The sequence below is a fragment of the Pan paniscus genome, chromosome 11 (genome assembly GCF_029289425.2).
Source record: "Pan paniscus chromosome 11, NHGRI_mPanPan1-v2.0_pri, whole genome shotgun sequence".
Taxonomy (NCBI): domain Eukaryota; kingdom Metazoa; phylum Chordata; class Mammalia; order Primates; family Hominidae; genus Pan; species Pan paniscus.
Genome location: NC_073260.2, coordinates 27693278 through 27717354, shown reverse-complemented (window position 1 = coordinate 27717354; position 24077 = coordinate 27693278). Strand labels below are relative to the sequence as shown.

Here is a 24077-nt window from a genome sequence, read left to right as displayed (position 1 = left end):
GTAGTGTATTTATACTGCAAACTTATAGTCCAGACTGATTTAAAAGCTGGTTAGATCCCAATGAGTTATACGCTTTCAAAGGGTGAATTTCATGCTATGTTAATTATGTCTTAATTTTAAAAGCTGGTTAGATCAATACACTTTTATAAGTTCAAGCATTTGTTATCAAATGAAGCATAATTTAAAACTGCTTACCTTCTATTTTGTTAAGAATTTTAATGAGAAAATGTTTTTCACCATCTGAGTCCATTCTTATTATAATCAGTACCTAGTCAAAAATAAAAATTTCATATATATGTGGATGATTTTTCTTTTTCACAGTTTTGATACAGTGACAAAATAACAAACTTTAATTGGTTCTATGAAACTAATGACAATAAGATTACAAAGCAAATATTTCTGTTGTAAAAAATGTCAATACTTAAACTCAAGGAATATATTCTGGTAAGATCAAATATCAGTGAAGAAAATATTTTGGGGTAGGGCATTCTTAGCATTCTTCAAGTATCCCCACATATGTGACTATCAATACATAGGTTGTCTCTGTTAGTGTTAAATTCAACTCACATTTTAAATTTGTTGGAGAAAACCCGTGATCTGCTGCTATATTTTGCTACTTACCATTACAGTTTTGTGGGGGAGAGGTGGGAGAGCAAATCAGTTTCAATTTAAAATTTCTCACTTAGATTAAATTATTTTAATGACTTAAGAAAGTTATTACCCAAGAAACTATAAAGTTGCGGTTAAGAAATAGGAGGCACAGAACGAAAAATCAGAAAAAGGCCACAATTTATATCTGGATTTTTAGTGTAAACTATTTGAAATGCTTTTCTGCTTGATAAGATTTTAAAAAGCAATTTCTGTTAAAACTTCATTAATGCAACCTTTATATGCTGATGTAGGGTAGGCAAATAATTGTGAATGTAATCCGAGGCATAAAGTAAATATTTGTTTTGGTGGAATCATATGAGATTCTGGCTTGGTATTTTAAAATAAATCATTGAGTTCTATTATTATGTATACTTTCATGGACTTATATAAGTACTAGACAAAATTTCTGACAATTGGAGAACCAATCCATAGGAAAACTATGCATAATAAAAATTAAAGTTTGTTTATTTATTTAGAGACAGGGTCTGGCTCTTTTGCCCAGGCTGGAGTGCAGTGGAACAATCATGGCTCACTGCAGCCTCACCCTCCTGGGCTCAAGAGATCCTCCCACCTCAGTCTCCCTAATAGGTAGAACTACAGGTGCACACCACCACGCCTGGCTAATTAAAAAAATTTTTTTATAGAGACAAGGTCTCACTATGTTGCCCACACTGGTAAAGTATTTTTAAATTTGAGACATGAATAATGATGCAAATCATCCTTTCTATGGGTCTGATTCTGTTCTGTTACCTTATTCAAGGACTAAACCATCAAGGGACTAAGTAGTATAGACTACTTCATAATTTTAAAGTTAAATGCAAAAATGTATCTTACATCCAATTCTTACTTAAACTGATTATTTTACCGGCTTTATTCCAATACTTAACCTTAATTTGCTGTTGACTTTGCATCCAACTTAGTATCTGACATTGCAATTCTTGTATCTTGTAGTTGGTTTCAGGCTTTTTCCCCCTAATAAACTGTACAATCTCCAGCTGTCTCCAAATGTCACCCAAATAGGGGCCTAAAATGCTGTTGTAGATATCTTTTGCCTTCGACAAATATCCTATTGAAGCAAAATTAGAAAAAAATTGTCTAAGTATTTGTTTTTTAAGAAACTCTGTGGTAAAAAAGGCTTAAAGAAAATAAGTCAAAGCAGAGACAGTTAAAATTTCCTTTGTTTTCTGATTTTGATCAAAGATACTAATAAAAACTTTAAAACTGAGTGAAGCTTAAAAATATGTACCACATACTCTTTTTAAGCTGCATATATACATTAATATATGCTACACACTCTCTAAATATATAACCTATCCTGCCTCCTGGCTTGTTGAATGCTATTGCACTCTTCCTAAATCCCAGGATCTATATTTACATGGAAGTCCTGTTGAACTGCTACTTAAGTGGAATTTTCTTGGTATTTTATCTGTACAACTTTTGTACTTGATATCTGCTTATTTATGTATATCACTTAGCCTATAAGCTCTTTCAGGGTAGAACATGTGGTATTTATACATATTTAATTCATATGGCTGCTAAAACAGCAGTGCCTCATTCAGGCTCACTAAGGGCATTTTTAAACATAGATTCATCCTTGAAGGTTCATATTCAGTACATCTAGATTATGTCCTAATGATTTCTATGTCTAAAAAGCTCTCCATGTGATTCTGCTGAATTTCACCAGAGTTACCACCAGAGCACCTGGCATGGTAACTTATGTAGATCAGGTGTTTAATGAATATTTGGGTAACAAATGAAATAATAAATTTGGGTAACAAATGAAATAATAAATTAAAAAAATTTAATGTCTATGTACAAGTTTTATGTATGTGTGCATATTAATTCTATTTTTATATTAAAATTGCTAGACTGATGGGCAACTTAGAGACTGACTTACGTTCTTTCTGCCTCATCTTCAGACCTCCCCCTGATTCTCCATATTGCCATGAGAATTAACCTTTTGAAAAATAAATGTAATCCAGTAGCATCCCTGAAATTCTTTTGTGTAGCTTAAAGGGCTCTCCATGATTTGGCTTTTTCTTATTTCTCCAGGCCTAGCTCCTGCTTGCCTTCTAACTTGTCCTCTTCAATCTAACCACATGGAACTGTTGGCAACATTTCCACTGGTACATTCCTCTGGGCTCTTAATTCTGCCTAGAATAGTCTTTTATACCATATCTACTTGGCAAACTTCTACTTATTTTTTTAAAAACATATCCATCTTAAGGATAATAGTCTCCATCTTTTGTGCCACTACCATATATCTCTGTTGTAATACCTATCACATTCCATAATAAATACTGAATTTATTTCTGGGTTAAAGCCCAGAAGAGAAATGCTATTATTTGAACCTAAAACTCACTACCTTGCCAGCTTGGGAGAGGGAGTAAACTGGAAGCTAGGAGAAAACACAGAATTCTGGCAGCCACACTTCCGTGGATTTTTTTTTCCTCTGCCATTATACAGAGAGAAAGAAAGGACAACCTAACTTGATCTTGGCTTTCAAGAGGTATAGAGGAAAGAGAAAGCCCTCTACTAAAAATGTCCAAAGCAACTACATGATTCGTATGGCTGGATACCTGGAGATTAAGAAGTTAGTTTTCCAACAAGAATCTTACTTTTATGGTATTCCTTAAGGTAGATAAATAGTAATGCCAAAGTATGATTTAGTAAATGCATGTCTTAGAGGAACAGAAAGAATTCAGTCCAAGTATAAAGCTCTCAGTGGTCTCACTTAACTAGGGTAAATTATAGACTACACTACTTAAATATTGTTTAAGCCAACCTCCATAAATATTGTTTCTTTCTTTTCTCCCTTTTTTTTTTTTTTTTTTTTTTTGAGACGGAGTTTCACTCTTTTTGCCCAGGCTGGAGTGCAATGGCGCAATCTTGGCTCACTGCAGCCTGCGCCTCACGGGTTCAAGTGATCCTTCTGCCTCAGCCTCCTGAGTAGCTGGGACTACAGGTGCGCACCACCACGCCGGGCTAATTTTTGTATTTTTAGTGGAGGCAGGGTTTCACCATGTTGGCCAGGCTGGTTTTGAACTCCTGACCTCAGGTGATCCGCCCACCTCAGCCTCCCAAAGTGCTGGGATTACAGGTGTGAGCCATGGCACCCAGCCCATGAATATTATTTATTTAATCCAAGGCTTTGGTAAGTATTGAGCATACTGTACTTGTCTAGATTATGCACTTGGCCAAGTATTATTACTAAACTACAGCTATCTTTAGAAAGCCCAACATGGTGCTATTCTTTTCTTCTTCAATTAAACCACTTGAATGTTGATACTGGACCAGGTTGTCTTGTCTCCATCTTCAGACAAGTAAGGATTGGGGGCTAAGAACCCTACTTTACAGTACCTAAACAAGCATAAGTGTGTAGTGTCACATGCCCTTTTATTTAGTCACCTGACTTCATTGTGCTTCTCAGCTTCTATAATAGATTGCTAGCTCTACAAACAGTGAGATTGGTTATTACTCATGATATTAAAACAGAATTTCAGAATCTAGAATATCTGAGGTCCCACTGCTTTAGAGGGAGTACATTTATGATTCACTGCTGTTCAATATTTACCAAAACTTTGGATTAGAAAAATAATATTTATGTCTGGATCATAAATAAGAGAAAATGTCTGGGTCTTAGATCAGAGGAAATTTATTTTTACTTTATGTTTGAAATAGGTTCTAGGAACTCTAAATTATAAAACATAATTCCATAAACATACCATTGTTAAACAAGTCTAGGCTGGGTGTGGTGGCTCACGCTTGTAATCCCAGCCCTTTGGGAGGCCAAGGCGGGTGGATCACCTGAGGTCAGGAGTTCAACAGCAGCCTGGCCAACGTGGTGAAACCCTGTCTCTACTAAAAATACAAAATTAGCCAGGCATGGTGGCGGGTGCCTGTAATTCCAGCTTCTTGGGGGGCTGAGGCAGGAGAATGGCATGAAGCCAGGAGGCAGAGGTTGCAGGTTGCAGTGAGATCACACCTCTGCACACCTACCTGGGCAACAAAGCAAAACTCTGTCTCAAAAAAAAAAAAAAAAAAGTCTAAATAATCTTGCAATAAGGGGCCTAAAGCAGTAATGTAGTAAGACAGACATTTTAATTTTGATAGGTTATAAAAAATTCCAAAATCTTAGAAATTCCAATATGTTCAAAATAGTTTGATTTTATTACCCAAGTAATTCATATACTAATATAGACATGACTAAAAAAGAAATTGGAAAAGATCTTACTCCTTATAGTTATATTTTACATAGCAAAGACTCAAAGCCACAAAAATGCAATGAGGACCCAAAATGTTTATGACAAAATGTCAAATCTCACATTAAAAAGTCATGCATGATAATGATTATACAATCAAATCTGCTAGATTAGAGAATCCTAAACCTATTTTTCTAGGTGATGACAGTGTTAAGGACAATTTCTTTTAATGAATACCAGCAGAATAAAATGTATATATTTCATTAGAATTATGTCAAAATGTATGTAATGCTTAGTATAATAGAAAAGAAGGCTACATCATTTCTTATAAGGTGTATCTTTTTCAGAAAAGTAAGTTATTTCAGATGAAATATTTAATAGGAAGAAAAGAGGAAATAAAATATTCCCCACCAACCCAATGCTGTGTCCAAGCTGCATGTTAAAAGGACATCTCTAATTGTTACCAGAAGATGTAAGAGAGCGGCATGCTTGAAAGTCATTTCTCTTTCATCAATTGTACCTAAGTAAGCAAAAATGTATTTTAAAACATAGACTATACATTACAGTTTTAGAATATGTATCAGAATCTGCCTAATAATGGGAGCTAACATTTATTATTGAGTGCTTACTATATGCCAGGCTGTATATAAGCTGGCTATTTCATTGAATCTATAACAACAATCCCATCAGACAAGTTTATTATGATCCAAATTTTATGAATGAGGAAATAGTATTAATGAAGTTAAGTAACTGTCCAAGGTCAGTGAGTGAGTAAATGGTAGAGCTGTCATTTAAACTCAGCTAACCTGAGAATTCATGCCCTTGTTGCTTCCAAAGAATATTCAGTTATTTCTACTGCTATTGGGAAAAAGAGTCAACACCTCCCAGTTATGAAACAAGAATAAAAATAAATTCATAACTTGCCAACTGATTAAGATAAAAGTAGAGGATCATAACATGAAGAAATACCTTGAAATGGAGGTAGACACCTAGGAATATTTATTCAAAGGTATAACTCAAACAAGAGATAAACTCACAGGGACAGCCTTATTGCCTAATTGTGTTCCATTTAGTTCCAGAGCTTTTTTGGACGATAGACTGGATTTTTCTGCATATAAAAGTGAGACCAAGAGGATGGGATTCTAGACCTCCTGCCCCAATTTAACCAGAGAAGCTCTACTTTTCTTTTTCATATATTGGGATCTCATGAAATTTATTTGAACAAAGAATTCTGCTAAAAAGTTTGCAAATTGATGATCTATTCAATGAAGATCAAGGCAAATATGTAGTAGGGAATTAAGAGGGAAAGCCAATTATGGGTAGTATATTCAGCCCCTAGAAGGACTTGTGGGAACAAGTCAATCATGACCTGCAAGAGATGAGAATAGGGCAGAGAAAACATATTTGGGGAACTGGAAATGTAAAAATGCTTGGAAAATGGAGTACAGACTAGGAAACTAGTTGTGGGAAATGGTCTGACTTCTTTTAATCTAGGTTTACTTAATCGTTACTTGTAGGCTTAGTTTTATCTCAACTCTGGGGCCAATGAAAGAATATTAAGTATAACAACTATTCACTTGCTCGGGATTAATGCAATATTGTTCCAATTGGATACCCAAAACCATGTCCCTTTTTTGTCCTCTATTATACTTCATGCATAGTTATGCTGTATATTTTATAATAATCATCATTCTGCTCAATGATGTTCAAAACCTTTAGAAGCTCAACCCATATTCAGCTAATTTAAAACCTGAGAATTACAGGACTGAAACTATATCCAGAAGACATGAGTTTTTATTTTATATAAGTCTTGTCTTCTTTCATAAAGGCCAGTTTGCTGACAATTGTTCTTTTCTATCCAGTATAATCATTACCAGAATGCCAGCTCCCCGAAGTGTTGATCTTGATGCCTTTCTGTGGCTCAGGTATTTCAAGTAGTAAACTATGGATTAACACCTTCCTCTCAGATCAGGTATTCTATCTCAGTACTACTACTGTGACCTCGCGGTTTTGGTGACTAAAATGTTGCTCCCCTCAAAGACTGGGCACTCTATATGGAAGAAGATTAGATTCAACTTTTTTTTCATTTGTAAAAGAGAGTTAACCTTTAAAAAATATATAGGACATCTAAGTTTAATGAATTTAGAAAACAGACTTTAAAAATAAATTAAGTAGATTCCAGGTAAGATGGAGTAAGTACACTCCACCCTGTCTCTTCCACTGAATACAACTATAAACACAAAACAGAATACATGAAACAGCTATCTGAAAACTCTATAAGGTAAATGGTAGCAAGTGGACTGGGGAAGGAGACCAGATTTCAAAATGCCACCAAACAAGTGGTGAGTTTCCTATTTTTTCCGCTTCTTGTATTTACTGGCTTAGACTAAAACAGCCCAAGGCCCAGAAGTGATTACCACCGTGTGGACAGAAAGAGCTCTAAGAGAAGTCCTCATTTTGTCTAACATAGAAAACTAGGTTGATGTTTTTTGCTTTCAGCATTTTCAAAATGTTACTCATTGTCTTTGCATTTATATTATTTATGTCAAAAAATCTCATGTCACCCTTATCTTTGTTTCCTGCATGTGGCATGTCTTTTTGTTCCTCTGGCTCCTCCTACAGTTCTCTTTTTATTATTGGCTTTGAGTAATTTGATTATGTGGACCTTCTTTGTGTCTCTTGTACTAAGTGTTCATTGAGATTTTTGCATCTGTGGGTTTGTAGTTTTCATTAAGTTTAGAAAGATTTCAGTCATTATTTCTTCAAATATTTTTCCATTTACTCTCTTTTCTCCACTCTTTTGAGAATGCTAATTACAGTATGTTAGGCTACTTTAAGTTGTTCCATAGCCTACTGATGCCTTCTTTTATTTCTTTTTCATTCTTTCATGCTTTACAGTTTTTGCAGAGTGATTGTTTCTATTACTGTGCTTTCAAGTTAACTAATTTTTTCTTCTGCAACATTTAATCTGCCATTAATCGCACCCACTATATTTTTCATCTCATGCATTGCAGTTTAGACTCTAGAAGTTTGATTTAGGTCTTTTTAAATGTCTCTAACTTTTCAAACATACAGAAAACAGTAATAAGAAGTATCAGTGTCCTTTTCTGGTCATTCTAATGTCTTTGTTGATTCTGGGTTTGTTTTGATTTATTATTCTCATTATGGATTGTACTTTCCTGCCTCTTTGTATACTTCATGATCTTATTGGATGCCAGACATTGTGACTGTTACCTTGTTGGGTATTCTTGTATTCATATCAATCCTCTTGTGCTTTATGATGGGATGCAACTAAGTTCCTTGGAGATAGTTTGATCCTTGGGGTATTGCTTTGTGATTTGTTAGGCAGGTTCAGAGCAGTGCTAAGTCTAGGGATAATTATCCCCCACTACTGAGGCAAGATTTTTCTGAGTATTCTCCTTAATCCTCTATGAATTACGAGTTTTTCTAGTCTAGCTGGTGGGAACAGCCACTATTCCTGCCCTGTGTGAATGCAGCATAGTAGTCCCTCTAGTCCTTTCAGATGGTTTGTTTCTCCAACTTCAGGTAGTTTCCTCACATATATTCTTTGTTTGTTTGTTTTTGTTTTTGTTTTGAGATGAAGTCTCACTCTGTTACCCAGGCTGGAATGCAGTGGTGTGATCTCAGCTCACTGCAACCTCTGCCTCCCAGGTTCAAGCGATTCTCCTGCCTCAGCCTCCCAAATAGCCAGGATTACAGGTGCCCGCCACCACACCAGGCTAATTATTGCATTTTTAGTAGAGATGGGGTTTCACCATGTTGGCTAGGCTGGTCTCGAACTCCTGACCTCAGATGATCCACCCGCCTTGGCCTCCCAAAGTGCTGGGATTACAGGCATGAGTCACTGCACCTGGCCACCTCACATATATTCTTTGATCAATCATCTGCTGAATACTCGAGGGAGAGGCTCTGCACAATTCTATACTCTCTGTGCGAAGCTCTCTGCTCTCTAACATTCTATTTTGAACTCTTATCTGTCTTGGTCTCCCTGGACTCTTACCTCCTGTTTCCTCAACTTAAATTGTCTACCAGGTTCTGCCTCAGGTAACTCTCCCTACACCATAGCCTGCCAATTCTTTCAAGGCAGTTAGCTAGGGTAATGGTAGGGCTCATTTCCTCTCTCTCAGGAACCACTGTTCTTCATTGCCTGATGTCCAGGGTCTTAAAAACTGGTTTAATGTATTTTATCTTTGTCTTTTTTGTTGTTATTTCTGGTAGGAGGGTAAATCTAGTCCCTGTTACTCCATCTTGGCAGAAATAAAAAGTCTAGGATTGACTTTAATTAATCTAGTTTTTGACCTCCTTTTTTGGGAGGAGACTGAGTGGTTCATATGCTGACAATAATAAAGTTAATTTAATTTCTGCAATAGGAATCTGTCAAGTAATATATGTCAATTAGGAGCTTCACTGAGAAGCAATGCCAGGTGATATTTCTTACCTTTTTCTCTACTTAGCTGATCCTCCAGTATTGGTTTGGCTGGGTATCACAAGCTGAGTTACAGTCATGCCACCATCTATGACTAATTTCTGAATCTTCTATACCCAATTTTTACTAATTTGATACAATAATTTCTAAGCATATCTTTTTAAATAATGTGACTTTTATTTGCACTCACCTTGGTGAACAGCATCACTTACTACTTTTTCTTGTTCCTTTAAGAGAAACCTTGTTTGGTCAAAAATAACAGTGGCAAATTTCCAATTAGCAGTAGGGAGGGTACACAAGGATATAAGGTTTTTTAAGATAGGAGAAGCTGCTGCTTCGAGGAGGCAAAATGCTTGGCACTGGCTATCTGTAAAAATAAAAGCATTAATGGCAGTGTTTTAATAAAGATGGTATGCTCTTTTTGATGAACCAATTAAATGTTATTTCGTGGAGATCCGAACTTCTATCTGAATTATTTTCTGAGTTAAAAATAATGAGATTGTATAAAAACTTATTTTAAGATATTTATTCTAAATAAACTAATAAAAACAAACATGGAATTATATAATTTTATGGCTATATTATTTATTTATTTATTCATTGAGACAGAGTCTTGCTCTGTTGCCAGGCTGGAGTGTAGTGGCGCCATCTCGGCTCACTGCAACCTCCGCCTCCCAGATTCAAGCTATTCTCCTGCCTCAGCCTCCTGAGTAGCTAGGACTATAGGCGTGCACCACCATGCCCAGCTAATTTTTGTTTCATCATATTGTCCAGGATGGTCTCGATCTCTTGACCTCATGATCCGCCCACCTCGGCCTCCCAAAGTGCTGGAATTACAGGTGTGAGCCACCGCGCCTGGCCTATATTATTTATTAGAGAGGATTTATTCCATAATTAACTTGACATGGCAAATATAAAGACCCATATAACGTGAACTGCATTTTTTTCTTTGCCATTCTCCACTGTTAGCATATGATCTTAAGCCAAACAATGAAAAATTTTTTCCAGTTATCACTAGAATAACATTATTTAAAGATTTGCATAATCATCTAGAGACCAAAAGAATGAAAAGATACTTGAGAACCTGGGTCATATTTCCTTATTGATTTTAATAATGAATCTGATGTTCTTAAGCAGGTTGTTCTTTAGGAGTCAAAGAATACTCTTCTTTATAGCATAACAAAAAAAATCAATATAGGAATCAATAGAAACTTATTTACATCACTCTGATAGCAGGTAACAGAACAGAGAGAGCATGATTAGCAGTTCATTTTCCAGACTGGGCAGAAGAGTCCGAGGAGGTACAGTTGTTCTCAGATTGATATAGGGAAGCAGCCGCAGTTTAAATGAAAGAAGAAATAACACTGAGTTGCTTGGGTAGGGCAATGGGGAGAGGCAGGGGTAGTGAACAGGGCATTCCAGGTTGGGATATAACTTGAAAGTAGGAGTGGAATAAAGAAATATCTGAAACAAGTGAAGAAAATGACATGGAAAATGAGGTATGTCCTAGCTATCTAGGAAAGGACTTTCAAACTAAGCAAATCTGAAATGCATTTTAAAAGCATATAACATACCTGACGCTTGAATTTCAATGACATTATCTGTTCCCCTTTCCTGATTTATTTCCTCCAGGGTTTTATTAATATGAACAATAGGACTTTCTTCTTGAAGTGTCAAAGAACATGCTTCTTTATCTTGAAATTCCAATAAAAAATATAAATTTTTGTTGTTCAAGAGAAACTTAATGTTGTTTTACCTTAATTTTTTTCTAAAATATGATCACGGTTGTTAAATTTCTTCATTGAAACACATCAGTATTAAAGTGAACAACTATTCAGATCAATGGAACTAACACTGCTAGGTAGGAAGATGAATGGTAAAAATGGAAAAACCTTTGGTATCAGATCAGTATTTTGAACTCAGTTCTGACTCAGTTTCCTCATATGTAAAATATGGATAAATATATCTGCTTTAAACACCAAGTACAGCTTCTGACACAGAAGGTATGTACCGTTCTACATAATTTCTCTGTGACTTTCCACATACCCTTTCTTCTACTACTAACCCTCTCCTCTGTCCCAAACCTTCCCTATTTCCATCTTTTTTTAACCAGGCAATTCTTTTTCTTTTCTTTTTTTTAAGACAGTGTCTCCCTCTGTCACCCAGGCTGGAATGCATTGGTATGATCAGGGCTCACTGCAGCCTTGACCTCTTGGGCTTGAGCAATCCTCCCACCTCAGCCTCCCAAGTAGCTGGGAGCACAGGCATGCACCACCATCCTGGGCTAATTTATTTTTTAAATTTATTATTATTATTATTTTGGTAGAGATAGGGTCTCCCTGTGTTGTCCAGGCTGGTCTCAAACTCCTGGGCTCAAGGGATCTGCCTACCCAAAGTGCTGGGATTACAGGCATGAGCTACCATGCCTGACCTGGGCCTAGTCTTACTGCTGCACCCTGCAGGTCTCAGGCATCTTCTAAAAAAAGTCATATGTAACTGCCCACCCTACTTCCAGGCCAGCAAAGGGCTCCTCCTTTTGTTTCTTCAGCACTCTGTGAAGACTTCTTTACTGGTACTTGCCACATTGAATTGAAATGATCTATCTGCATATCTGACCTACTTTATTATACTGTGAGCTTCTCAAGGTCAGCAACAGCATCATATTTATCTCTAATATGTAATTTAGTGCCAGGCGCAAAGTATCTAATAAATGTTAGTTTTTTTTCTGTCCTAGGTATTACAGAGGATTTCTTCTTTCCTAAGTATTATAGAGGATTTACACACAAACACAGATACACATAAAAATCTAGTTATTTTAACCATATAGTAGTATTATCCATCAGTAATATGATTACAAAATAATTCCAGAAACACATTACCATCTTTACATACATGGTTAAAAATATAATAATGGACTATATTCTAAACTAGATTAAAATGCTATTTTCAAGTAATACTTTCAATTAACCATAACTAATTAGAATAGATATGATCAAATAATATTAATTATTAAAATTTTTGAGGGGGTCTAAGAATTTATAGTATTTCTTGCCTCTGAGTTAACTGTAAAATAAGACAAAAAGTAAAATATACACCAAAATATTAAGGCAGGGTCTCCCTCTGTCACCCAGGCTGGAGTGCATTGGTATGATCTATTAAAGGCTAAGTTGGGGAATAGAATTTAGTTTGAGAATCAAATGAGCTTGCTAACTAAACACCAGAATTAGACAGAGTTACCCACCCAGTCCTAGGGTATGCTGGACTGGGATAGGATACCCCACTGGGTCCAGGGAGGGCGGGGGAGGTCAGGGGCACTGCCCAGAAAAGAGTCATGACATAGAAAAACCAAGGAGAATTCCTGTTCTTCTTGGGCAACCATTCCCACAGCTTATGTCCAATTTATTATTTTGACTTACAATTCAGATCATTCTTTCCATCCCCTCTGGAGAGATGTATAAAAAGGCAAAGAGGCCAGGAACTTAACACTTAATTGAGGAAACATCAGGAGTACAGAAGCATTCCCTCATAACATTAATGTTCTTTTAATTGTTTAGTAAATGAATGGCTAATTTTTTAAATAAGAAAAGATAAAATAATATTTAAAGATTTCAGAATTTTGTTATCTTTTCTATTTTTATTCTTTTTTACATTTCCTCATTTCTTGCTGCTTTCCCTCACTTTCTGTTGATAATATACCCTATCATAAGCCATTATCACCACTATGGCAACCAGAAGATGTCAGTGTTAATTTTGGGGTGGATTCCTTTTTTGTACCAAATATAAATAGAATCAGAAAACATGAACAAATCTGAGAATAACAAATCTTTGAAAAATTCTTATTTTTGTATCACATTTATAAAATAATTATTTATATTTTGCTTATTTTTATGCAGAAGCGATGCTTGAATTATGGTCCAAATATTGGTTAGAAAAAGCTCAGTTACATACAGAATTGTCATCTGGTAAGGTAAGTTATAAGGTGGCCAAACTATTACATAAAAAGTAACTTTAAGTTGAATATGTAGAAATAGAAAAGATCACAAAATTCTGAAATCTTTAAATATTATTCTGCATTTTTACCATGAGAAATGCACTGATTGACACAGTAATATTACTTTTTTAAAAATGACAGCTCACCATAACCTCAAACTCCTGGGCTAAGGCATCTGCCCACCTCAGCCTCCTGAGTAGCTGAGATCACATGTGTGTGCCACCACACTTGGCTAATTTTAGAGATGTGGTCTCATTATGTTGCTCAGGCCGGTCTCAAACTCTTGGCCTCAAACAATCCTCCTGCCTCGGCCTTCCAAAGTTCTGGGATTAGAGGTGTGAGCCACCATGCCCAGCCCCAGTAATATTACTTTAAGCAGATTTATAAAAGGCTGTCACATCTTTTGGAAAAATAAATATACCCATCATGACATTAAGAACTGAAGATCTTGTGTCTATTAATAGTATATGAGGCAGTAAGACCTAACTGTCTCTAAGTCACATAAATATTTTTGTATTCTTTAACTGCGAAATGCGGTAATACTACCTACTTTGATTCCTCAACAATGTTTCTAAACAGATCAAATATGACAATAGATGTAAAAGTGCTTTATAAAGCATAAAGATACTTCTATTTATGATAATATTATTAACCTTATGAAGAAAGAAAGAATAGGATTTATCAAACAAATTGATCATTAGAAAATATTTCTGGTGTTTCTGAATGTAACAATATATAAATATCAAAAGTTTCCAATGTCCCTAGTCATTAGGTTGCATCAATGTGTACTGGATTTTAGGAATAAACAATAGCAGCCAATAAAAAAAAATATTGTTGTATTTATTTCATCAGGGTAACCTATGTCAAACTTATTCTGGAATGCCTATTTTATTTTTATGAGAAGTAAAATGATATGACACATTATATTGCCTTTGATGTGGCTGTAAGCAGTGGATATAAGACAGTTACAACTCAAACAGAAACTGTTAGGTAATGTTAGAAAGAAACAATTAAGTAGACAGAAAGTTTTCTTTCAAGTACACATAAAAATATAATTTAAAATACTGAGACAGGACTGACAGCTAAAAGAGAAAAAAGAATGCAGAATTGACCAACAAAAGTTAGGATACTATGAATTTGTAAGGCCATGTTGTAGAAAGCAAGTTTTACAAATAGTGGCTTTTGTTATAAATTCAAATGCATTTTTAGACTTTTTGAAACATACGTATCTGTATCTAAATCATGCCTATATATCCATATCTATCTGTATACAAGAAGTATCAAGAATCAATGACATTTTCCTTGACTACAAAAAATAACATAACTTTATCTAGAAGAACTTTATCTCCTTGCCTTCTATAATAAATTATGTACTTAGTCCTTGAGCCTACCATATCTATGGCAAAATATTATTAAATTACCTACCATGTTTTTCATCACTGTTTGTGACTTCAGTCTTTGAGGTGCAAGTCTTATATTTATTTCGCAGCATAATAAAGTCATTCAAAAGGTCCAAATCATTCTCTTGTTTTTTGCCATGTTCAAAAGATGCTTTTTTAATTATTGAAGAGGAAGGTGATTTAATAGATGGTCCTGTGCAGTCAAGTTCAAAGTGATCGTTATTTTCTTTCTTTTGGATTATTCTGTTTACTGGTTCTTGGTGATTCTTTGGTTTTTCTTCTTTTGCTGCTCCTTTATCAGATAAATAGTCATCAGAAAAACATAGATCTGGTACTTCTTTTGCCAGAGATGGACTCTTTTGTGGAAGTGATAAATGAGCATTTGTAGATTTTTCATCAATAAGTGCAATAGGTGAAGAACGACTTTTATGTTCTAGACATGCTGAAAACAGAAAATAAAAACACACAAGTAACTTCCACACCTAAACGAGTGTTCTATTAGGTATTTGAATAACTTTTAGTTGTGGTTTCTTATTAATGTAATTTGATCTTTACGAGCACTTTGTTTACTGCTTTGAAAATCAATTTTTGGTCTGAATAAAATAAATTTTTAAAAAGGATCAAAATTTAGCACCCTTTTTCTTACTATAGGAGCTAGTTTACCAAGCAAAGAAGACATTCCAGTAAAGCCCTTTTGCTGATAGGCTTATGAATCATACCCTTGCAGGTAACAGTTACTCCATGGGTCAAACACTTACCTACCAGGAAAGCCACAATGGAAAAAAATACTTGCAATACATATAACTGACAAAGGACTGTATCCAAAATATATAAAGAACTCCTTATAACTCTATATTTGAAAAGGAACCCAATTAAAAATTTGGCAAAAGACTTGAACAATAGTTCACATAAGATATGCATATTCTACAAAATAGATGAATCTTGAAAACATGCTACGTGAAAGAAGTGTCACAAAAGGCCACATATTGTATGATTCCATTTATATAAAATGTCCAGAAAAGGCAAATCTATAGAGAGAGAACAGTGGTTCCAGAGCTGAGTAAAATGGGGAGTGACCACTAATGGGTACAGGATTTCTTTTGGGGATGGTACAAGTTTTCTAAAACGGTTTGTGGTGATGATTGCACAACTCTGGGCTTATATTAAAAACCATAGAATGGTTTACTTTAAATGAGTCAATTGTATGGTATGTGAAATGTATCTTGATAAAGCTGTTACAGGAATACCTCAGAGATATTGTGGGTTCAGTTCTCGACCATCACAATAAAGTAAATATGTTAAGGTGAGTCACACAAATGTTTTGATTTCCCAGTACAAATGTAAAAGTTATGTTTATGCTATACTGCAGTGTATTTTGTACAATAGCATTATGTCTAAACAAACAAGTACATACTTTAATTTTAAAATACTTTATTGCCAAAAAATGCTAATGATCATCTGAGCCTTTACTAAGTCATAAACTTTTTGCAAAGGTGGGGGGGTCTTTTTTCTTTTTTTTTCTTTTTGAGACATGGTCCTCCTCTGTAGCCCAGGCTGGAATGCAGTGCCACAATCATAGCTCACTGCAACCTCCAACTCCTGGGCCCAAGCAGTCCTCCCACCAGCTGAGACTACAGGTGCGTACCACCATGCCAGGCTTTTATTTTTATTTTTATTTTTAGGAGAGACAAAGTTTTGCTATGTTGCCGAGGCTGATCTTGAACTCTTGGGCTCAAGTAATCCTCCCACACTGGCCTCCCAAGTGCTGGAATTACAGGTGAAAGCCACTGTGCCCGGCTAGGGGGTCTTGTCTCAATGTTGACAGCTGCTGACTGTCAGAGTGGTGGTTGCTAAAGGTTGGTGTGGCTGTGGAAATTTCTTAAACTAAGACAACAATGAAGTTTGCCACACTGACTGACTTTTCTTTTCACGAAAGATTTTTCTGTAGCATGTGCTGTTTGACAGCATTTACCCAGAGTAGAACTTCTTTCAAAATTGGAGTCAAGGTCAGGAGCGTGGCTCATGCCTATAATCCCAGCACTTTGGGAAGGCCGAGGCAGGCGGATCACGAGGTCAAGAGATCGAGACCATCCTGGCCAACATGGTGAAACCCGTCTCTACTAAAAATACAAAAATTAGCTGGGCATGGTGGCGCATGCCTGTAGTCCCAGCTACTCAGGAGGCTGAGGCAGGAGAATTGCTTGAACCTGAGAGGCGGAGGGTACAGTGAGCCAAGATCATGCTACTGCACTTCAGCCTGGTGAGAGTGAGACTTGGTCTCAAAAAAAAAAAAAAAATTGGAGTCAATCCTCTCCAACCCTGCCACTATTTTATCAACTATGTTTATGGAATATTCCAAATCCTTTGTTGTCATTACAACAATGTTCACAGAATCTTCACCAGGGACAGATTCTATCTCAAGAAACCATTTTCTTTGCCCATCCGTAAGAAACAACTCCTCATTTGTTCAAGTTTTGGCATGAGATTGCAGCAATTCAACCACACCTTCAGGCTCCACTTCTAATTCTAGTTTTCTTTCTATTTCCACCATATCTGTAGTTATGTACTTGCACCACTAAAGTCTTGAACCCTTCAAAATCATCCATGAAGGTTCAAATCAACTTTTTTCTATCTTGCTAATGTTGATATTTTGGCCTCCTCCCAAGAATAAGGAATGTTCTTAATGGCATCTAGAATGGTGAATCCTTTCTCAAAAGTATTTCAATTGACTTTGACTAGATCCATCAGAGGAATCACTATCTATGGCAGCTCTGGCCTTATGAAATGTATTTCTTAAATAATAACACTAGAAAGTAGAAATGACTCCTTGATCCATGGGCTGCAGAATGGATGTTGTGTTAGCAGACATGAAAACAACATTAATCTTCTTGTATATCTCCATCAGAGCTCTTGAATGACCAGGTACACTGTCAATGAGCAGTAATATTTTGAAAGGAATCTTTTTTTCTGAGTAGTAGGTCTCAACGGTGGCCTTAAAATATTGTAAGCCATGCTGTAAACAGATGTGCTATCATTCTGGCTTTGTTGTTCCATTTATAGAGCACAGAAAGTGTAGACTTATCATAATTCTTAAGGGCCTTAGGATTTTCAGAATGGTAAATGAGCTTTGGCTTCAACAGTCAACAGCTGCATTAGCCCCTAATAGGAGTGTCAGCCTGCCCTTTGAAGCTCTGAAGCCAGACATTGACTGCTCCCTACTAGCTATAAAAGTCCTAGATAACACTTTCTTCAAATAGAACGCTGTTTCATCTACATTGAATATCTGTTGTTTAGTGTAGCCATCTTCATCAATAATATTGGCCAGATCTTCAGGATAACTTGCTGCAGCTTCTACATTTGCACTTGTTGCTTCACCTTGTACTTTTATGTTACGGAGATGACTTTTTTCCTTAAACTTCATGAACCAATCTCTGTTAGCTTCAAACTTCTATAGCTCCTTACCTTTCTCAGCCTTCATAGAATCAAAAGGAGTTAGAGCCTTGCATTGTACTGGGCTTTGGCTTAAGGGAATATTGTGGCTGGTCTGATCTATCTAGACCACTCAAACCCTCTCCATATTAGCAATAAGGCTATTTAACTTTCTTATCATTTGTGTGTTCACTAAAGTAGCACCTTTAATTTCCTTCAGGAATTTTTCCTTTGCATTCACAACTTGGCAACTGGCCAAAAGCAAGAGACCTAGCTTTTGGCCTAGGTCGGTTCTCAACATACCATTCTCACTTAATCATTTCTAGCCTTTGATTTAAAGTGAGAGTTGTGCAACTCCTCCTTTCACTTGAAGACTTACAGGCCACTGTAGGGTTATTAATTGGCCTAATTTTAGTATCGTTGTGTCTCGACAGACATAGAGTGGGCCAAGGAAAGGGACAGAGATGAGGGAACAGCTGGTTAGTGGAGCAGTCAGAACACACACATTTATTAATTCAATTCACTTTTTTGTATGCGCAGGGTCTATGGCACCCCAAAACAATTACAAAATTAAAATCAAGGTAACTGAGCACAGATAACTATAACAGATATAATAATAAGAAAAAAATACTTACTATTGTGATAATTGCCAAAATGTGACAGAGACACAAAGTGAGCACATGTTCTTCAAATATCCATATAATGTATTAAATCTATAAAATTATGTAAAGTCTTTATTGTGATATATAACTAATGAGATTAAAATAAAACATCATTCATATTTTATATTTTTGATATCAAATAAATTGTGATGATAATTCTAAAGTTGGAAATGCTGTTGGAAAATGGCTGCAAAAGAATTGCTTGATACAAGATTGCCACAAAACTTCCATTTGTAAAAGACACAATTATCTGTGAAGCACCATAAAGTGAAGTACAATAAAATGAGATGTGCCTGTATTTTTTTTTAAATTATATACAAATGGCCAATGAAAATGTAATAAGATGCCCAACATCATTAGTCAGCAGGGAAATAGAATTAAAACCACAATGAAATAACCACAACACACCCATTAGAATGATTAAAATTTAAAATACTGCCAATACCAAGTGTTAGCAAGGATATGCGGTAACTGGATCTCTCACACATTGCTGGTGAAAATGTGCAATGGTGAAATTACTTTGTAATTTATAAAAGTAAACATACACATAAGACTCAGCAATCTGACTCCTAGATATTCACTCAAGAGAAATGATAATGTGTGGCCTGGCACGGTGGCTCACACCTGTAATCCCAGTACTTTGGCTGGACCAGATGGGAGGATTGCTTGAGACCAAGAGATTGAGACCTCATCTCTAATTAATTTTTAAAAAATAAAAAAAATTTAAAGAGAGAAATAACATGTTTCCACAAAAAGACTTGCACAAAAATATTTATAACTTTTATTCACAATAATAAAAAAACTGGGGGAAAAGCCCAGGGGAATTGATAAACAAACTGTGGTATATCCATACAATGAAAAATTTTTTAACAATAAAAATAAATGAACTAGTGATACACAACATCATGAATGAATCTCAGAAATGTTATGCTCAGTGGAAGAAGGCAGACACAAACAAACTTATACTATTTCATTCCGTAAGTGAGATTCTAGGATAGGGGAAACATATAATACATAGTGACAGAAAGTATACCAGTGGTCGTCAAGGACCAGGGGGGTAGGTTAGTGAGGAGGAGAGGTGAGATGGAAGGAGAATGACTGCAAAGGGGCATAAAGAAACGTTTTTATGATAGAAATACTCTGCATCTTAATTGTAGTGGTAGTTTCACAGGCATATACTTGTCAAAATTCATCAAACTGTACAGTTAAAATAGGTGCAGTCTTCCTGGATTGGCAACATTTGTGTATATTATGATGTATCAGTGACAAAAGAGTAGTGCATCCTGGGGACAATGAAATCTTCACATTTGGAGCCTTCCTACATTCCATCATAAGCATCTCTTTTATTGGCTCATTCTAATATGTGTCCTTTCCCTTAATAAACCATATCTGTGAGTGCAATAAAAATAAAACAGGTGCAGTTCATTTTATGTAAATTATACTTCATAAAATTGATTTGGAAAAAAAACAAATGCCTATAGGGCCAACTAATGTAAATTAGTAAAATGTATGGCTATGGCTTAAATCACAATCTTTGCTTGTATAGATGAACTTTGTATTATTTCCTTCCAAAATGTAGTTTATAACTTTTTTTTTTGCTTTTATTAGAGGTATTGGTATAAGAAACATTTTACTTTCCTCTTAACTATACCTAAATGTAAGACCAAAGGGTCAGATGTCAAGTAACAACAGGACTCAATTTGTAAGTCCTGGGAACTACGGTGAGCTGGAGAGTGCATGGTCTGTCTAATGTGGTAAGCTGCTAACGCCTCCAGCCAATTGTTGCCATATCAGAATCTGAGTCCAGTTTTTGGAATTTAAAAAATAAATTCAAAATACAGATTATATATGTGAAATCTGCCAAATTTTAAATGTTGGTAACTGGCTGGGCACGGTGGCTCATGCCTATAATCTCAGCACTTTGGGATGCCAAGGCGGGCGTATCACCTGAGGTCAGCAGTTTGAGACCAGCTTGGCCAACATGGTGAAACCCCATCTCTACTAAAAATACAAAAATTAGCCAGGCACGGTGGTGCCTGGCTGTAGTCCCAGCTACTCGAGAGGCTGAGGCAGGAGAATTGCATGAACCCAGGAGGTAGAGGTTGCAGTGAGCTGAGATCACGCCAACCTGGGCAACAGAGCAAGACTCTGTCTCAAAAAAAAAAAAAAAAGTTGTTAACTAATTAAAACACCATATGAGTCAATAATATGTGGGCTGAATAAGATCCGAGTGCCACTTTTCAGATATTCTCTAGTGGTAATCTGGTATGTTCAGCAGGTGAATAGAAACTGTTTATTATTTCAGTTTTCTCATTATTTTCCTTTATTATTCTCTCTTTAAGCACCCCTACCCTGACCACTTGGCATGGGTTCCAGATATAGTTATTGCTACTTAAACTTCAGAATTATACTGCTATACATTTAATTACACTGTTAAACATTCATTTTTTTACAAATTGAAGTTTTGTGGCAATCTTGCATCAAGCAAATGTATTGCTATCATTTTCCAACAGCATTTCCAACTTCAGAATTATCATAATAATTTATGGGATATCAAGAATATCAAATATGAATGATATGTTTTATTTTAATCTCAAATTAGTTACAAATCACAATAAAGACTTTATATAGTTTTATAGATTTAATACATTATATGGATATTTCAAGACCTCATAAAGTCTTCTCCCTTTTCTTTGTCTACTAACCTGACCTAATCTTATTTAACATTCTTATTCCACCGTGGGTACCATCTAGGCCTAAGATGGACTGGTGTGTATTTGCTTGATATTGTCTGTTTATCTGTTCTCTTTCCTAGCCAACCAAATATCTTTGTCTTCTGTCTTTCTAAAAAATTTATTTTACATCCCTTATTGTTCTTTTTATAAGGAATATTCAAGAAGTAAGAAAGCAGATTTTCTTAGGTTACCTTTGAACCTGGAATTTGTGTTACCACTGTGGTTATATTACTAGTGAGCCACAGGAGTACACTATAGAAATGAGTGGAAACAGAGACAGGGATATGATGACAGTTAATTGTCTATCATATATTTATCCCAAGGAGCACTTATACATCTGTTATATATTTTGGTATTTGCTATTTGTAGTTTTTTGTGATTAAAAAAATAATTTGAACTTTTTATTTTAGATTTAGGAGTACATGGGCAGGTTTGTTACCTGGGTATATTGCATGATGCTGAGGTTTGGGCTATGACTGATCCCATCACCCAGGTACTGAGCATAGTACTCAATAGTTAGTTTTTCAACCCCTTCCCCCACTTCCCTCCTCTAGTAGCCCCCAGTTTCTATTGTTGCCATCTTTATGTCTATGAATACCCAATGTTTAGCTCCCACTAGAACATGCAGTATTTGGTTTTCTATTCCTGAGTTAATTCACTTAAGATCATGGCCTCCAGCTGCATCCATGTCACTGCAAAGGACATGATTTCATTCTTCTTTATGGTTGGGTACTATTCCATGTTGTGTATGTACCACATTTTTTTTTTATACTTTAAGTTCTGGGATACATGTGCAGAATGTGTAGGTTTGTTACATAGGTATATACATGTTATGGTGGTTTGCTGCACCCATCAACCCTTCATTTACGTTAGGTATTTCTCCTAATGTTATCCCTCCGTTAGCCCCCAACCCCACAACAGGCCCTGGTGTGTGATGTTCCCCTCCCTGTGTCCATGTGTTCTCATTGTTCAACTCTCACTTTTGAGTGAGAATATGTCATGTTTGATTTTCTGTTCCTGTGTTAGTTTGCTGAGAATGATGGTTTCCAGCCTCATCCATGTCTCTGCAAAGGACATAAAACTCATCCTTTTTTATGGCTGCATAGTATTCCATGGTGTATAAGTACCACATTTTCTTTATCCAGTCTATCATTGATGGGCATTTGGGTTGGTTCCAAGTCTTTGCTATTGTGAATAGTGCCACAATGAACATACGTGTGCATGTGTCTTTATAGCAGAATGATTTATAATCCTTTGGGTATATACCCAGTAATGGGATTGCTGGGTCAAATGGTATTTCTGGTTCTAGATCTTTGAGGAATTGCCACACTGTCTTCCACAACAGTTGAACTAGTTTACACTCCTACCAACAGTGTAAAAGCATTTCTATTTTTCCACATCCTCTGCAGCATCTGTTGTTTCCTGACATTTTAATGATCGCCATTCTAACTGGCATGAGATGGTATCTCATTGGTACCACATTTTCTTTATCCAATCCGTGTTAATGGGCACCTAGGTTGATTTCATGTCTTTACTATTGTGAATAGTGCTGTGATGAACATATTAGTGCATGTATGAGATAAAAGACCTCTACAAGGAGAACTACAAAACACTGCTGAAAGAAATCATAGATGACACAAATAAAAGGAAAAACATTACATCCTCATGGATTGGAAGAATCAATATAGTTAAAATGACCAGACTGCCCAAAGCAATGTACAGATTCAACACTATTCCTATCAAACTATCAACATCATTTTCCACAGACCTAGGAAAAACTATTCTAAAGTTCATATAAAACCAAAAAAGAACCTGAGTAGCCAAAGCAATCCTAAGCAAAAAGAATAAAGCCAGAGGCATCACATTACTGATTCCAACTATACTATAGGGCTAGGGTAACCAAAATGCCAGGGTACTGGTACAAAAAGAGATACAAGGACTAATGGGACAGAAGAGAGAACCTAGAAATAAAGTCGCACACCTACAGCCATCAGATCTTCAACAAAGCCAACAAAAATAAGCAAGGGGGAAAGAACTCCCTATTCAATAAATGGTTCTGGGATAGCTGGCTAGCCATATACAGAAGACTAAAACTGGATCCCTACCTTTCACCATATATAAAAATTAACTCAAGATGGATTACATATTTACATGTGAGACCTTAAACTGTAAGAATCATAGAGGAAAACCTAGGAAACACCATTCTGGACATCAGCCTTGGGAAAGAATTTATGACTAAGTCCTCAAAAGCAATCGCAACAAAAACAAAAATTGCTGAGTGGGACCTAATGAAACTAAAGAGCTTCTGCACAGCAAAAGAAACTATCAACAGAGTAAACAGACAGTCTACAGAATGGGAGAAAATAATCACAAACTATGCATCCAACTAAGATCTAATATCCAGAATCTACAAGGAATTTAAACAATTGAACAAGCAAAAAACAACCCCATTAAAAAATGGGCAAAAGACATGAACAGACACTTCTCAAAAGAAGACTTACAAGACTTACAACATATGAAAAAAGTGCTCAACATCACCAATCATCAGAGAAATGCAAAT

The 24077-nt window shown here is 35.9% G+C and overlaps 1 protein-coding gene across 4 annotated transcripts in view; it reads right to left on the bottom strand.

Annotated features, from left to right (window-relative positions):
• The window catches only part of SHOC1 (shortage in chiasmata 1), a 115773-nt gene that overhangs the window by 33597 nt on the left and 58099 nt on the right, over positions 1 to 24077 (bottom strand). For 3 of the 4 annotated variants that reach the window (XM_055117251.3, XM_034967985.3, XM_003810863.6), the window contains 6 exons: positions 14717 to 15133; positions 10875 to 10994; positions 9491 to 9667; positions 5269 to 5373; positions 1539 to 1717; positions 196 to 268 (listed from right to left, as the gene is read on the bottom strand). In XM_055117251.3, coding sequence (XP_054973226.1) covers positions 196 to 268; positions 1539 to 1717; positions 5269 to 5373; positions 9491 to 9667; positions 10875 to 10994; positions 14717 to 15133 — 1071 coding nt within the window. The remainder of the gene's footprint in view (positions 1 to 195; positions 269 to 1538; positions 1718 to 5268; positions 5374 to 9490; positions 9668 to 10874; positions 10995 to 14716; positions 15134 to 24077) is intronic. The other variant, XM_055117252.3, reaches the window with a different exon arrangement.